General features: G+C 33.6%; 1 protein-coding gene across 1 annotated transcript; it reads left to right on the plus strand.

Moving 5' to 3' along the window:
• Positions 1–471: 471 nt before the first annotated feature.
• On the plus strand, positions 472–2,548 carry LOC134856548 (splicing factor ESS-2 homolog; the record flags this gene model as incomplete). The annotated part of the gene is made up of 4 exons (XM_063872818.1): positions 472–807; positions 1,230–1,383; positions 1,600–1,686; positions 1,928–2,548. Coding segments are annotated over exons 1-4 (1,177 nt in total), but the record flags the coding sequence as incomplete, so codon positions are not given.
• Positions 2,549–13,750: the final 11,202 nt, after the last annotated feature.

Below are 13,750 nucleotides of genomic sequence, written 5' to 3' on the forward strand. Positions count from 1 at the left end.
TTTGCGTCTCTTTTGGTTCCTCTGTAGGAACACAAATCGACTCAAAATCGAAAACTGCTAGATTATTAAAAAAATTTTATCTTCAGAAACTGGAAGATTGAATCCTTCTAGCTTTTCAAACAAGGTTTCGCGAAGCTCATAGACATTCTTTGGGTAAATATGTTTTACTCGGTCTTTGCATCTCAGAAGATGTTTGTTGAGAAATTGCTGCAACTGATTTGAACTACGAATGAGCACTTCTCAAAATTGGCAAAGATTGGCGCCAAAGGTGCCCTTAGAAGTAATTTAGGGTCAGTCAGCCAAAAATGGATATCTCAAAATGGGCCCCTTTGGGTTGGCAGGGGGTCGAATCCCTAAGGAGCCCCCCCCCTCCCTAAATCCGATGGTGATTGTTGCTGTTTTCTCTGTATCTTCGATATTTTCTCTGTATTGTCTTGGTGTTAATTTTTGGAGCTCAACGGGTATAATAATTTCAGAGAAAATGTCCTGAAAATGACGACAGATCAAACTACAGCTGTTTCCGAATCGCCCGCTCGATCGGAGGTGGGCAAAGGAGCACGTGTAGCAATTGAGAAATGTCTTCAAAACGAGGCCAAACTGACTCCAATTCGAAACAGCATCAGGAAAACTGCAGCGAGAAATGTGGATGGAAGTGAAACTCCAGCTGGGGCGGATACTGCTCTTGTGAGGTTGCAAGAGAAGACAGGGGCGGATACTGGAAGTGCTCTGATTAAACTGACGGAGGCTTATCTGAGGAAGATATCGAGACCCAAGAGGAAGATTCTAGAAGAGGATGTTTATGTTCAAGTGAGTAGACTGTCTTTTCTGAAACACGATTCACCCACCAGGGAAAGGACCAACATACGAGTTTGTCAGCTCTTTAGGTAGAACTGCTGTCGTGTCCCTATAGATAATAATTACATGGTTTTTCTGGGATGATAATTGTTGCTTCAACCGGGTGGCAACGAGCGCGGATCATAATAAGCCTCAAACTACCGAAACTCAGAGTGAGATGTAGATACATTGTCGAAAAACTGTCTATATATCATTTGCTAATTTTGAAAAAAAAACATGGACATCAGCATATGCTATGTCAACATATCTTCCGACTTCAATTGTTTTGCAAGCGTTCGAATTGATTTTTGTACAATTACTGCAGAGCTTTAGAAAACTACAATGCTTTCCTTGGATGTTTTTGGGCTTATTTGTTGCATGTTGTCATGTTGCAGGAAATTGAGTCGATCATCGAGCGCGACTTCTTTCCTTATATGGAGAAAATGAGAGCTCAGGCTGACTTCGCAGACGCAGTGGACGAGGACGACGTGAAGAAACTGCAGAGTCTCATTGCCAAATATGGAAGGGCTTGTCTGGATGGAACTGACAGTTAGTTTTCGCTCCCATTTTGTCTTCAAATGATTCCAGTTTTCGTCACAAAGTTACGGAGTTTCTGAACATAGAGACAGGGAGATAAAAATTTCACTGCGAATTTTGTTAACATCATTGAAATGTATTTCCGATTTGTTAAACTGTCAATTTACATTTTCGGATAGTTTTAAAAATTTTGCTAAACGTTAATTGATCAAATAATTTTGGTTTCAGTCGGAGATAGGTCCCCCTCTACGTTCGACACTCCTCTGGCCAGAAACCCCAGTCCCCCCAGGGACGCATCAGCATCTCTCATATCAGGTATGCAATTGGCGAAAGAACACATAATGTTCATCAGTTAAAAGCTATAGGATAACGAAATTGCGCTTACATTAGTTGAATCTGAATTCAGAAACTGTTTGAAATAAGATGTTATCTTTTTCAATCAGCCAAATTGTTTCTATTTTTCAAGCTGAGCTATTGATTCTCTTGTATAATGAACAAAATCGGGTATAATTTGGAAGTTGGATGTAAAATGGTAAACTTAGTGTGAATTGTTCAGATATTCTGTCAAACACTGGAGGATCAATGAGAACAGTGAAAGAGAGGGAAATTTTGAAGGCAGACTCAAAGAAGGGCTTGAACGACTTCATGTCTCGGGTCACAAGCGAAGACAATGTCTCCTTCGACGAACTCTGCACACTTCAAAACATCGCCCAGAGAATCAAACATTACTGGATATTCAAAGCGGAAACAGAAGCACACTCTAGTTTTGCAATTCAAGATAGTCGCAATGAAAACTCGAATTCTTTGGAGCTGGCTTTAAAAGACAGTTCAATTGATACAGGAAAAACGAAACACTCAGTGCCACTGGATACGTGGCCCTATCAAGCTAGAAATATGCTCATGTTTAACCCCGATGGTATAGATGTTGCACTCCAGGACAAGATGGCAGATGCAAAGAAAAGTACAATGCAAATTGTTCATAATAATACACGATTCGCACCAGGATTTCTAGAAGAGCAGCAGAAACAGGCGAAGCTGACAGATCATATAGCCCAAACAAAAGCGATGAAAAGGGGCAATATAGGCCCGGACGGCAAAGAAATTGTGCCAGACAATGAGAACGACCCAAATGCTAAGTACTCTTTTTTGGCGACGCCATCTCCGATGCCTGGACATGGTAAGAGAAATGCACTATTTCAATATTTACACAAGCAATGCTTGTGTTATAGTATGAATTATCTTTTTTCCAACCTTATTCGCAAATATTGTTGCGACGCAAATATTGTTGCGATGAAATGTGTTCATTTTGAAAGTGTTCATTTTGATCAATAACCAGCTTTTAAGTACAGCCAATGCTGAGGATTTTTACACAGACTATTATTGTTCAGACTTTCGTAACGAAATTAACGGAATATTTGTGCTGGGGGTGGTTTTTTCTTCAGACAAGTTTCGACCTTTCAACTATTTGTAACCATTTTGACGGTTTTTTTTCTACGGTATTTTTAACCATTTTGACTTTCCATATCATTCAAAAAGTATTGTTGTCCTGGGCTTAAATTTGGAAATATATTTCACCTGTGATCATTTTTCGTAAAGTTATGGAAGTTTAGAAATTGCCAATTTGGGACAACTAACACGCGATATATTTTGCGCTATTAACGCGTAAGCGGAGATTTAATCCGTCATATAAATCGTTCCAAATTGGTTGAAGGAAGCTTATTTGCCATAAACGATTTGTCACTAGAAGCGAAATGTATCATTTTTTACTTGATATTGCGTGTGGGGGGATGATTTTCACATAAAATCTCAATTTAAAAAATCATTTCATTTTCATTACATTAAATTTTTTCAGGTTATAACTGCTCCATAGACTGCTCTATAAATGGAGACATGTTAGTTGGTACATTTTTTTTTAATTGACTGGTACTGCTAATGCGTCATAGTTGGCGTGCGTCACTTAAGAAATTTTGTAGACTCTAAGTTTTACTCTTTCAGTTTTTCGCAGTAGCGTTATCGGTCATATTTTTGCTTATGTATGCGAAATGCAACTTCGCATCTGTGTCATGAAACTGTTTTCTTCACAAATTCGAATTTCTGCGCCGCTGACACTTTTTTTTTGAAGAAAAAACAGGTCAATAATGCCGTTTTGGGACTTTTTGTGGATGTTTGTTTCGGAGCTGTTTTAATGAGCCTGGTTTTTTTTACAACCCCATCCCTGTGTCGGAAGTTCATTTTTTTTGTTGAAAGAAGGTCGCTGAATAGTGATATTTGATTTGATGAGTAAAAAGCGACTGAAGTTTGATAAACTTCGATGAGACTGATTTTTGTTAGTAAACCTTCCATACATATTAAGTAGTTAACAACTGTTGTGATGCCATATGCGATTGATTCCTGATAATTGCTTTAATGAGCCTCAAATGCGGTTGAATCCGGTTATTTGATTGAATGAGGTGATTTTATGTTAATAAGTCGTTTAAGTCTTTTTGAGAATTGTACAACAAATGCGATAGAACACATGTTGGAATCCTGATAACATGTTTAGTGAGTTTGATTACTCTTGCTCAATCCTTCGTATATAAACAGGAATTAATAAATTTCATGATGAAAGTGGCGACTAGATCCTGATAATTGATTGAATGGGCCTGATTTTATGTTACTCAGTCGTTTGAGTCTTATAAAAAAATTGTACACTAACTGTGAAAAAAGCTACGCCGGAATACTGTTAAATCTTTTAATGAGCTTCATTTGTATTACTCGATCCTTAGTATTTATATAAAGTTAACAAATTTTGTGATAAAAATGGCGACTGAATCCTGATAATCGGTTTAATAAGCCTTATATTTTGCAATTTAAATCAATCTTTCATTTTGTTTGAGAGTAAAAAAAATTTGTGATAAAAAATGCGACTGAATCCTGATACTTGGTTGAATGAATTGGTTTTTTTTGTCTCTCAATCGCTCTTTTTTAGTTACGGATTGACAATTTTTGTGACAACTAATGCGATTGAATCCTGAAAACTGTTTTGATGAGCTTAATGTTTTTTGTAATTCGCTCTGCTTTGTCATAATTGGTAGATACAAGTCTCGTGATGAATAATTCGTTTGAATCCTCAGAGCTGATTTAATGAGCCTGGTTTTTTCCAACCCCATCCCTGTGTCAGAAGTTCATTTTTTTAGAGTTGAAAGAAGGTCGCTGAATCGTGATATGTGATTTGATGAGTCATTCTGTATCTTGATCATCTTTGTCTTAGTTGGGCATTTGGAGTTCAATTTTGTTGTGGTAAAAAGCTACTGAAATTTCATAACCTCTTCGATGAGATTGATTTTTTGTTAGTAAGATTTTCATATATATCAAGTAGTTAACAACTGTTGTGATGAAAAATGCGATTAATTCCTGATAATTGATTAAATGGGCCTCAAATGCGGTTGAATCAGGGTATTTGATTGAAAGAAATCGGTTTTGTATTAAGTCGTTCAAGATTTTTTGAGGAATGTAAAACAATTGCGATAAAACCCACGTTGGAATCCTGATAACATGTTTAGTGAGTTTGATTTCTGTTACTCAATCCTTCGTATATTTATAGGAATTAATAAGTTTCGTGATGAAAGTGGCGACTGAATTCTAATAATTGATTGAATGAGCCTGATTTTATGTTACTCAGTCGTTTGAGTCTTATAAAAAATGTTTATTAACTGTGAAAAAAACCTACACTGGAATCCTGATAAATTGTTTAATGAGCTCCATTTTTGTTACTCGATCCTTAGTATTTATATAAAGTTAACAAACTTTTTGATGAAAATGGCAACTGATTCCTGATAATTGCTTTAATGAGCCTCAAATGCGGTTGAATCCGGTTATTTGATTGAATGAGGTTGATTTTATGTTAATAAGTCGTTTAAGTCTTTTTGAGAATTGTACAACAAATGCGATAGAACACATGTTGGAATCTTGATAACATGTTTAGTGAGTTTGATTACTCTTGCTCAATCCTTCGTATATACACAGGAATTAATAAATTTCATGATGAAAGTGGCGACTAATACCTGATAATTGATTGAATGGGCCTGATTTTATGTTACTCAGTCGTTTGAGTCTTATAAAAAAATTGTACACTAACTGTGAAAAAAGCTACGCTGGAATACTGTTAAATCGTTTAATGAGCTTCATTTGTATTACTCGATCCTTAGTATTTATATAAAGTTAACAAATTTTGTGATAAAAATGGCGACTGAATCCTGATAATCGGTTTAATAAGCCTTATTTTTTGCAACTTAAATCAATCTTTCATTTTGTTTGAGAGTAAAAAAAATTTGTGATAAAAAATGCGACTGAATCCTGATACTTGGTTGAATGAATTGGTTTTTTTTGTCTCTCAATCGCTCTTTTTTAGTTACGGATTGACAATTTTTGTGACAACTAATGCGATTGAATCCTGAAAACTGTTTTGATGAGCTTAATGTTTTTTTGTAATTCGCTCTGCTTTGTCATAATTGGTAGATACAAGTCTCGTGATGAATAATTCGTTTGAATCCTCAGAGCTGATTTAATGAGCCTGGTTTTTTTCCAACCCCATCCCTGTGTCAGAAGTTCATTTTTTTTAGAGTTGAAAGAAGGTCGCTGAATCGTGATATGTGATTTGATGAGTCATTCTGTATCTTGATCATCTTTGTCTTAGTTGGGCATTTGGAGTTCAATTTTGTTGTGGTAAAAAGCTACTGAAATTTCATAACCTCTTCGATGAGATTGATTTTTTGTTAGTAAGATTTTCATATATATCAAGTAGTTAACAACTGTTGTGTTGAAAAATGCGATTAATTCCTGATAATTGATTAAATGGGCCTCAAATGCGGTTGAATCAGGGTATTTGATTGAAAGAAATCGGTTTTGTATTAAGTCGTTCAAGTCTTTTTGAGGAATGTAAAACAATTGCGATAAAACCCACGTTGGAATCCTGATAACATGTTTAGTGAGTTTGATTTCTGTTAGTCAATCCTTCGTATATTTATAGGAATTAATAAGTTTCGTGATGAAAGTGGCGACTGAATTCTAATAATTGATTGAATGAGCCTGATTTTATGTTACTCAGTCGTTTGAGTCTTATAAAAAATGTTTATTAACTGTGAAAAAAGCTACGCTGGAATACTGTTGAATCGTTTAATGAGCTTCATTTGTATTACTCGATCCTTAGCATTTATATAAAGTTAACAAATTTTGTGATAAAAATGGCGACTGAATCCTGATAATCGGTTTAATAAGCCTTATTTTTTGCAACTTAAATCAATCTTTCATTTTGTTTGAGAGTAAAAAAAATTTGTGATAAAAAATGCGACTGAATCCTGATACTTGGTTGAATGAATTGGTTTTTTTCGTCTCTCAATCGCTCTTTTTTAGTTACGGATTGACAATTTTTGTGACAACTAATGCGATTGAATCCTGAAAACTGTTTTGATGAGCTTAATGTTTTTTGTAATTCGCTCTGCTTTGTCATAATTGGTAAATACAAGTCTCGTGATGAATAATTCGTTTGAATCCTCAGAGCTGATTTAATGAGTCTGGTTTTTTTCCAACCCCATCCCTGTGTCAGAAATTCATTTTTTTAAAGTTGAAAGAAGGTCGCTGAATCGTGATATGTGATTTGATGAGTCATTCTGTATCTTGATCATCTTTGTCTTAGTTGGGAATTTGGAGCTCAATTTTGTTGTGGTAAAAAGCTACTGAAATTTATAACCTCTTCGATGAGATTGATTTTTTGTTAGTAAGATTTTCATATATATTAAGTAGTTAAAAACTGTTGTGATGAAAAATGCGATTAATTCCTGATAATTGATTAAATGGGCCTCAAATGCGGTTGAATCAGGGTATTTGATGGAAAGAAATCGGTTTTGTATTAAGTCGTTCAAGTCTTTTTGAGGAATGTAAAACAATTGCGATAAAACCCACGTTGGAATCCTGATAACATGTTTAGTGAGTTTGATTTCTGTTACTCAATCCTTCGTATATTTATAGGAATTAATAAGTTTCGTGATGAAAGTGGCGACTGAATTCTAATAATTGATTGAATGAGCCTGATTTTATGTTACTCAGTCGTTTGAGTCTTATAAAAAATGTTTATTAACTGTGAAAAAAAAACCTACACTGGAATCCTGATAAATTGTTTAATGAGCTCCATTTTTGTTACTCGATCCTTAGTATTTATATAAAGTTAACAAACTTTTTGATGAAAATGGCAACTGATTCCTGATAATTGCTTTAATGAGCCTCAAATACGGTTGAATCCGGTTATTTGATTGAATGAGATTGATTTTATGTTAATAAGTCGTTTAAGTCTTTTTGAGAATTGTACAACAAATGCGATAGAACACATGTTGGAATCCTGATAACATGTTTAGTGAGTTTGATTACTCTTGCTCAATCCTTCGTATATACACAGGAATTAATAAATTTCATGATGAAAGTGGCGACTGAATCCTGATAATTGATTGAATGGGCCTGATTTTATGTTACTCAGTCGTTTGAGTCTTATAAAAAAATTGTACACTAACTGTGAAAAAAGCTACGCTGGAATACTGTTGAATCGTTTAATGAGCTTCATTTGTATTACTCGATCCTTAGCATTTATATAAAGTTAACAAATTTCGTGATAAAAATGGCGACTGAATCCTGATAATCGGTTTAATAAGCCTTATTTTTTGCAACTTAAATCAATCTTTCATTTTGTTTGAGAGTAAAAAAAATTTGTGATAAAAAATGCGACTGAATCCTGATACTTGGTTGAATGAATTGGTTTTTTTCGTCTCTCAATCGCTCTTTTTTAGTTACGGATTGACAATTTTTGTGACAACTAATGCGATTGAATCCTGAAAACTGTTTTGATGAGCTTAATGTATTTTGTAATTCGCTCTGCTTTGTCATAATTGGTAAATACAAGTCTCGTGATGAATAATTCGTTTGAATCCTCAGAGCTGATTTAATGAGTCTGGTTTTTTTCCAACCCCATCCCTGTGTCAGAAATTCATTTTTTTAAAGTTGAAAGAAGGTCGCTGAATCGTGATATGTGATTTGATGAGTCATTCTGTATCTTGATCATCTTTGTCTTAGTTGGGAATTTGGAGCTCAATTTTGTTGTGGTAAAAAGCTACTGAAATTTCATAACCTCTTTGATGAGATTGATTTTTTGTTAGTAAGATTTTCATATATATTAAGTAGTTAAAAACTGTTGTGATGAAAAATGCGATTAATTCCTGATAATTGATTAAATGGGCCTCAAATGCGGTTGAATCAGGGTATTTGATGGAAAGAAATCGGTTTTGTATTAAGTCGTTCAAGTCTTTTTGAGGAATGTAAAACAATTGCGATAAAACCCACGTTGGAATCCTGATAACATGTTTAGTGAGTTTGATTTCTGTTACTCAATCCTTCGTATATTTATAGGAATTATTAAGTTTCGTGATGAAAGTGGCGACTGAATTCTAATAATTGATTGAATGAGCCTGATTTTATGTTACTCAGTCGTTTGAGTCTTATAAAAAATGTTTATTAACTGTGAAAAAACCTACACTGGAATCCTGATAAATTGTTTAATGAGCTCCATTTTTGTTACTCGATCCTTAGTATTTATATAAAGTTAACAAACTTTTTGATGAAAATGGTAACTGAATCCTGATAATGGCTTTAATGAGCCTCTCTTTTTGTAACCTAAATCAATCTTTCATTTTATTTGAGAGTAAACAGTTTTGTGATGGAAAATGCGGCTGAATCCTGATAACTGATTTATTGAGTCTGATTTTTTCGTATCTCAATCGGTCTTACTTATGTATGAATTTAGAATTTTTGTGACACGATTGAATCCGGAAAACTGGTTTAATGAGCGTGTTTTTTTTGTTATTTGCTCATCTTCGTCATAATTAGCAGATACAAGTTTCGCGACGAACATTTGAATTGAATCCTCAGAGCTGTTTTAATGAGCCCAATTTTTCAACCTCATCGGTGTCAGAAGTCCATTTTTCTGTGTTGAAAAAAGGCCGCTGAATTGTGATCTTTGATTTCATGAGTCATTTTGTGCTTTAATCATCTTTGTCTTTCTTGGGCATTTGTAGTTTAATTTTCTTGTTTTAAAAATGACTGAAGTCTGATAACTTCTTTGATGAGACTGATTTTTTGTCAGTAAATCATTCCTACATAATAGGGAGTTAACAAATGTTGTGATCAAAAAAGCGACTGATTCCTGATAACTGATTTAATGAGCCTGAAATGCGGTTGAATCCGGATAATTGATTGAATAAGATTGATTTTATGTTAATAAGTCGTTTAAATCTTATTGAGGAATGTACAATTTTTGCGATAAAACTCTTGTTGGAATCCTGATAACTTGTTTATTGAGTTTGATTTCTGTTACTCAATCCTTCGTATATATTTATAGGAATAACGAAATTTCTTGATGAAAATGGCGACTGAATCCTGATAATTGATTTAATGAGCCTGATTTTTATAACCTAAGTGTTTTAACTTGTTTGTGAGTAATCATTTTCGTGATGAAAATGCGATTGATTCCTGATAAAAGATTTAATTAGCCTGAAATGCGGTTGAATCCGGATAATCGATTAAATGAGCTTGATTTTCTGTTACTCAGTCGTTTGAGTCTTATAAAAAATGTTTATTAACTGTGAAAAAAACCTACACTGGAATCCTGATAAATTGTTTAATGAGCTTCATTTGTATTACTCGATCCTTAGCATTTATATAAAGTTAACAAATTTCGTGATAAAAATGGCGACTGAATCCTGATAATCGGTTTAATAAGCCTTATTTTTTGCAACTTAAATCAATCTTTCATTTTGTTTGTGAGTAAAAAAAATTTGTGATAAAAAATGCGACTGAATCCTGATACTTGGTTGAATGAATTGGTTTTTTTCGTCTCTCAATCGCTCTTTTTTAGTTACGGATTGACAATTTTTGTGACAACTAATGCGATTGAATCCTGAAAACTGTTTTGATGAGCTTAATGTTTTTTTGTAATTCGCTCTGCTTTGTCATAATTGGTAGATACAAGTCTCGTGATGAATAATTCGTTTGAATCCTCAGAGCTGATTTAATGAGCCTGGTTTTTTTCCAACCCCATCCCTGTGTCAGAAGTTCATTTTTTTTAGAGTTGAAAGAAGGTCGCTGAATCGTGATATGTGATTTGATGAGTCATTCTGTATCTTGATCATCTTTGTCTTAGTTGGGCATTTGGAGTTCAATTTTGTTGTGGTAAAAAGCTACTGAAATTTCATAACCTCTTCGATGAGATTGATTTTTTGTTAGTAAGATTTTCATATATATATCAAGTAGTTAACAACTGTTGTGATGAAAAATGCGATTAATTCCTGATAATTGATTAAATGGGCCTCAAATGCGGTTGAATCAGGGTATTTGATTGAAAGAAATCGGTTTTGTATTAAGTCGTTCAAGTCTTTTTGAGGAATGTAAAACAATTGCGATAAAACCCACGTTGGAATCCTGATAACATGTTTAGTGAGTTTGATTTCTGTTACTCAATCCTTCGTATATTTATAGGAATTAATAAGTTTCGTGATGAAAGTGGCGACTGAATTCTAATAATTGATTGAATGAGCCTGATTTTATGTTACTCAGTCGTTTGAGTCTTATAAAAAATGTTTATTAACTGTGAAAAAAAAACCTACACTGGAATCCTGATAAATTGTTTAATGAGCTCCATTTTTGTTACTCGATCCTTAGTATTTATATAAAGTTAACAAACTTTTTGATGAAAATGGCAACTGATTCCTGATAATTGCTTTAATGAGCCTCAAATGCGGTTGAATCCGGTTATTTGATTGAATGAGATTGATTTTATGTTAATAAGTCGTTTAAGTCTTTTTGAGAATTGTACAGCAAATGCGATAGAACACATGTTGGAATCCTGATAACATGTTTAGTGAGTTTGATTACTCTTGCTCAATCCTTCGTATATACACAGGAATTAATAAATTTCATGATGAAAGTGGCGACTGAATCCTGATAATTGATTGAATGGGCCTGATTTTATGTTACTCAGTCGTTTGAGTCTTATAAAAAAATTGTACACTAACTGTGAAAAAAGCTACGCTGGAATACTGTTGAATCGTTTAATGAGCTTCATTTGTATTACTCGATCCTTAGCATTTATATAAAGTTAACAAATTTCGTGATAAAAATGGCGACTGAATCCTGATAATCGGTTTAATAAGCCTTATTTTTAGCAACTTAAATCAATCTTTCATTTTGTTTGAGAGTAAAAAAAATTTGTGATAAAAAATGCGACTGAATCCTGATACTTGGTTGAATGAATTGGTTTTTTTCGTCTCTCAATCGCTCTTTTTTAGTTACGGATTGACAATTTTTGTGACAACTAATGCGATTGAATCCTGAAAACTGTTTTGATGAGCTTAATGTTTTTTGTAATTCGCTCTGCTTTGTCATAATTGGTAAATACAAGTCTCGTGATGAATAATTCGTTTGAATCCTCAGAGCTGATTTAATGAGTCTGGTTTTTTTCCAACCCCATCCCTGTGTCAGAAATTCATTTTTTTAAAGTTGAAAGAAGGTCGCTGAATCGTGATATGTGATTTGATGAGTCATTCTGTATCTTGATCATCTTTGTCTTAGTTGGGAATTTGGAGCTCAATTTTGTTGTGGTAAAAAGCTACTGAAATTTCATAACCTCTTCGATGAGATTGATTTTTTGTTAGTAAGATTTTCATATATATTAAGTAGTTAAAAACTGTTGTGATGAAAAATGCGATTAATTCCTGATAATTGATTAAATGGGCCTCAAATGCGGTTGAATCAGGGTATTTGATGGAAAGAAATCGGTTTTGTATTAAGTCGTTCAAGTCTTTTTGAGGAATGTAAAACAATTGCGATAAAACCCACGTTGGAATCCTGATAACATGTTTAGTGAGTTTGATTTCTGTTACTCAATCCTTCGTATATTTATAGGAATTAATAAGTTTCGTGATGAAAGTGGCGACTGAATTCTAATAATTGATTGAATGAGCCTGATTTTATGTTACTCAGTCGTTTGAGTCTTATAAAAAATGTTTATTAACTGTGAAAAAAAAACCTACACTGGAATCCTGATAAATTGTTTAATGAGCTCCATTTTTGTTACTCGATCCTTAGTATTTATATAAAGTTAACAAACTTTTTGATGAAAATGGTAACTGAATCCTGATAATGGCTTTAATGAGCCTCTCTTTTTGTAACCTAAATCAATCTTTCATTTTATTTGAGAGTAAACAGTTTTGTGATGGAAAATGCGGCTGAATCCTGATAACTGATTTATTGAGTCTGATTTTTTCGTATCTCAATCGGTCTTACTTATGTATGAATTTAGAATTTTTGTGACACGATTGAATCCGGAAAACTGGTTTAATGAGCGTGTTTTTTTTGTTATTTGCTCATCTTCGTCATAATTAGCAGATACAAGTTTCGCGACGAACATTTGAATTGAATCCTCAGAGCTGTTTTAATGAGCCCAATTTTTCAACCTCATCGGTGTCAGAAGTCCATTTTTCTGTGTTGAAAAAAGGCCGCTGAATTGTGATCTTTGATTTCATGAGTCATTTTGTGCTTTAATCATCTTTGTCTTTCTTGGGCATTTGTAGTTTAATTTTCTTGTTTTAAAAATGACTGAAGTCTGATAACTTCTTTGATGAGACTGATTTTTTGTCAGTAAATCCTTCCTACATAATAGGGAGTTAACAAATGTTGTGATCAAAAAAGCGACTGATTCCTGATAACTGATTTAATGAGCCTGAAATGCGGTTGAATCCGGATAATTGATTGAATAAGATTGATTTTATGTTAATAAGTCGTTTAAATCTTATTGAGGAATGTACAATTTTTGCGATAAAACTCTTGTTGGAATCCTGATAACTTGTTTATTGAGTTTGATTTCTGTTACTCAATCCTTCGTATATATTTATAGGAATAACGAAATTTCTTGATGAAAATGGCGACTGAATCCTGATAATTGATTTAATGAGCCTGATTTTTATAACCTAAGTGTTTTAACTTGTTTGTGAGTAATCATTTTCGTGATGAAAATGCGATTGACTCCTGATAAAAGATTTAATTAGCCTGAAATGCGGTTGAATCCGGATAATCGATTAAATGAGCTTGATTTTCTGTTACTCAGTCGTTTGAGTCTTATAAAAAATGTACAACAACTGTGAAAAAACATCTGCTGGAAATCCTGATAAAGTGCTTTATGAGCTTCATTTTTGTTACTGGATCCTTAGTATATATATAAAGTTAACCAATTTTGTGATAAAAGTGGCGACAGAATCCTTATAATGGGTTTAATGAGCCTTACTTTTTGTATTTTAAATCAATC

Source organism: Symsagittifera roscoffensis, unplaced genomic scaffold (genome assembly GCF_963678635.1).
Source record: "Symsagittifera roscoffensis unplaced genomic scaffold, txSymRosc1.1 SCAFFOLD_275, whole genome shotgun sequence".
Lineage (NCBI taxonomy): Eukaryota > Metazoa > Xenacoelomorpha > Acoela > Convolutidae > Symsagittifera > Symsagittifera roscoffensis.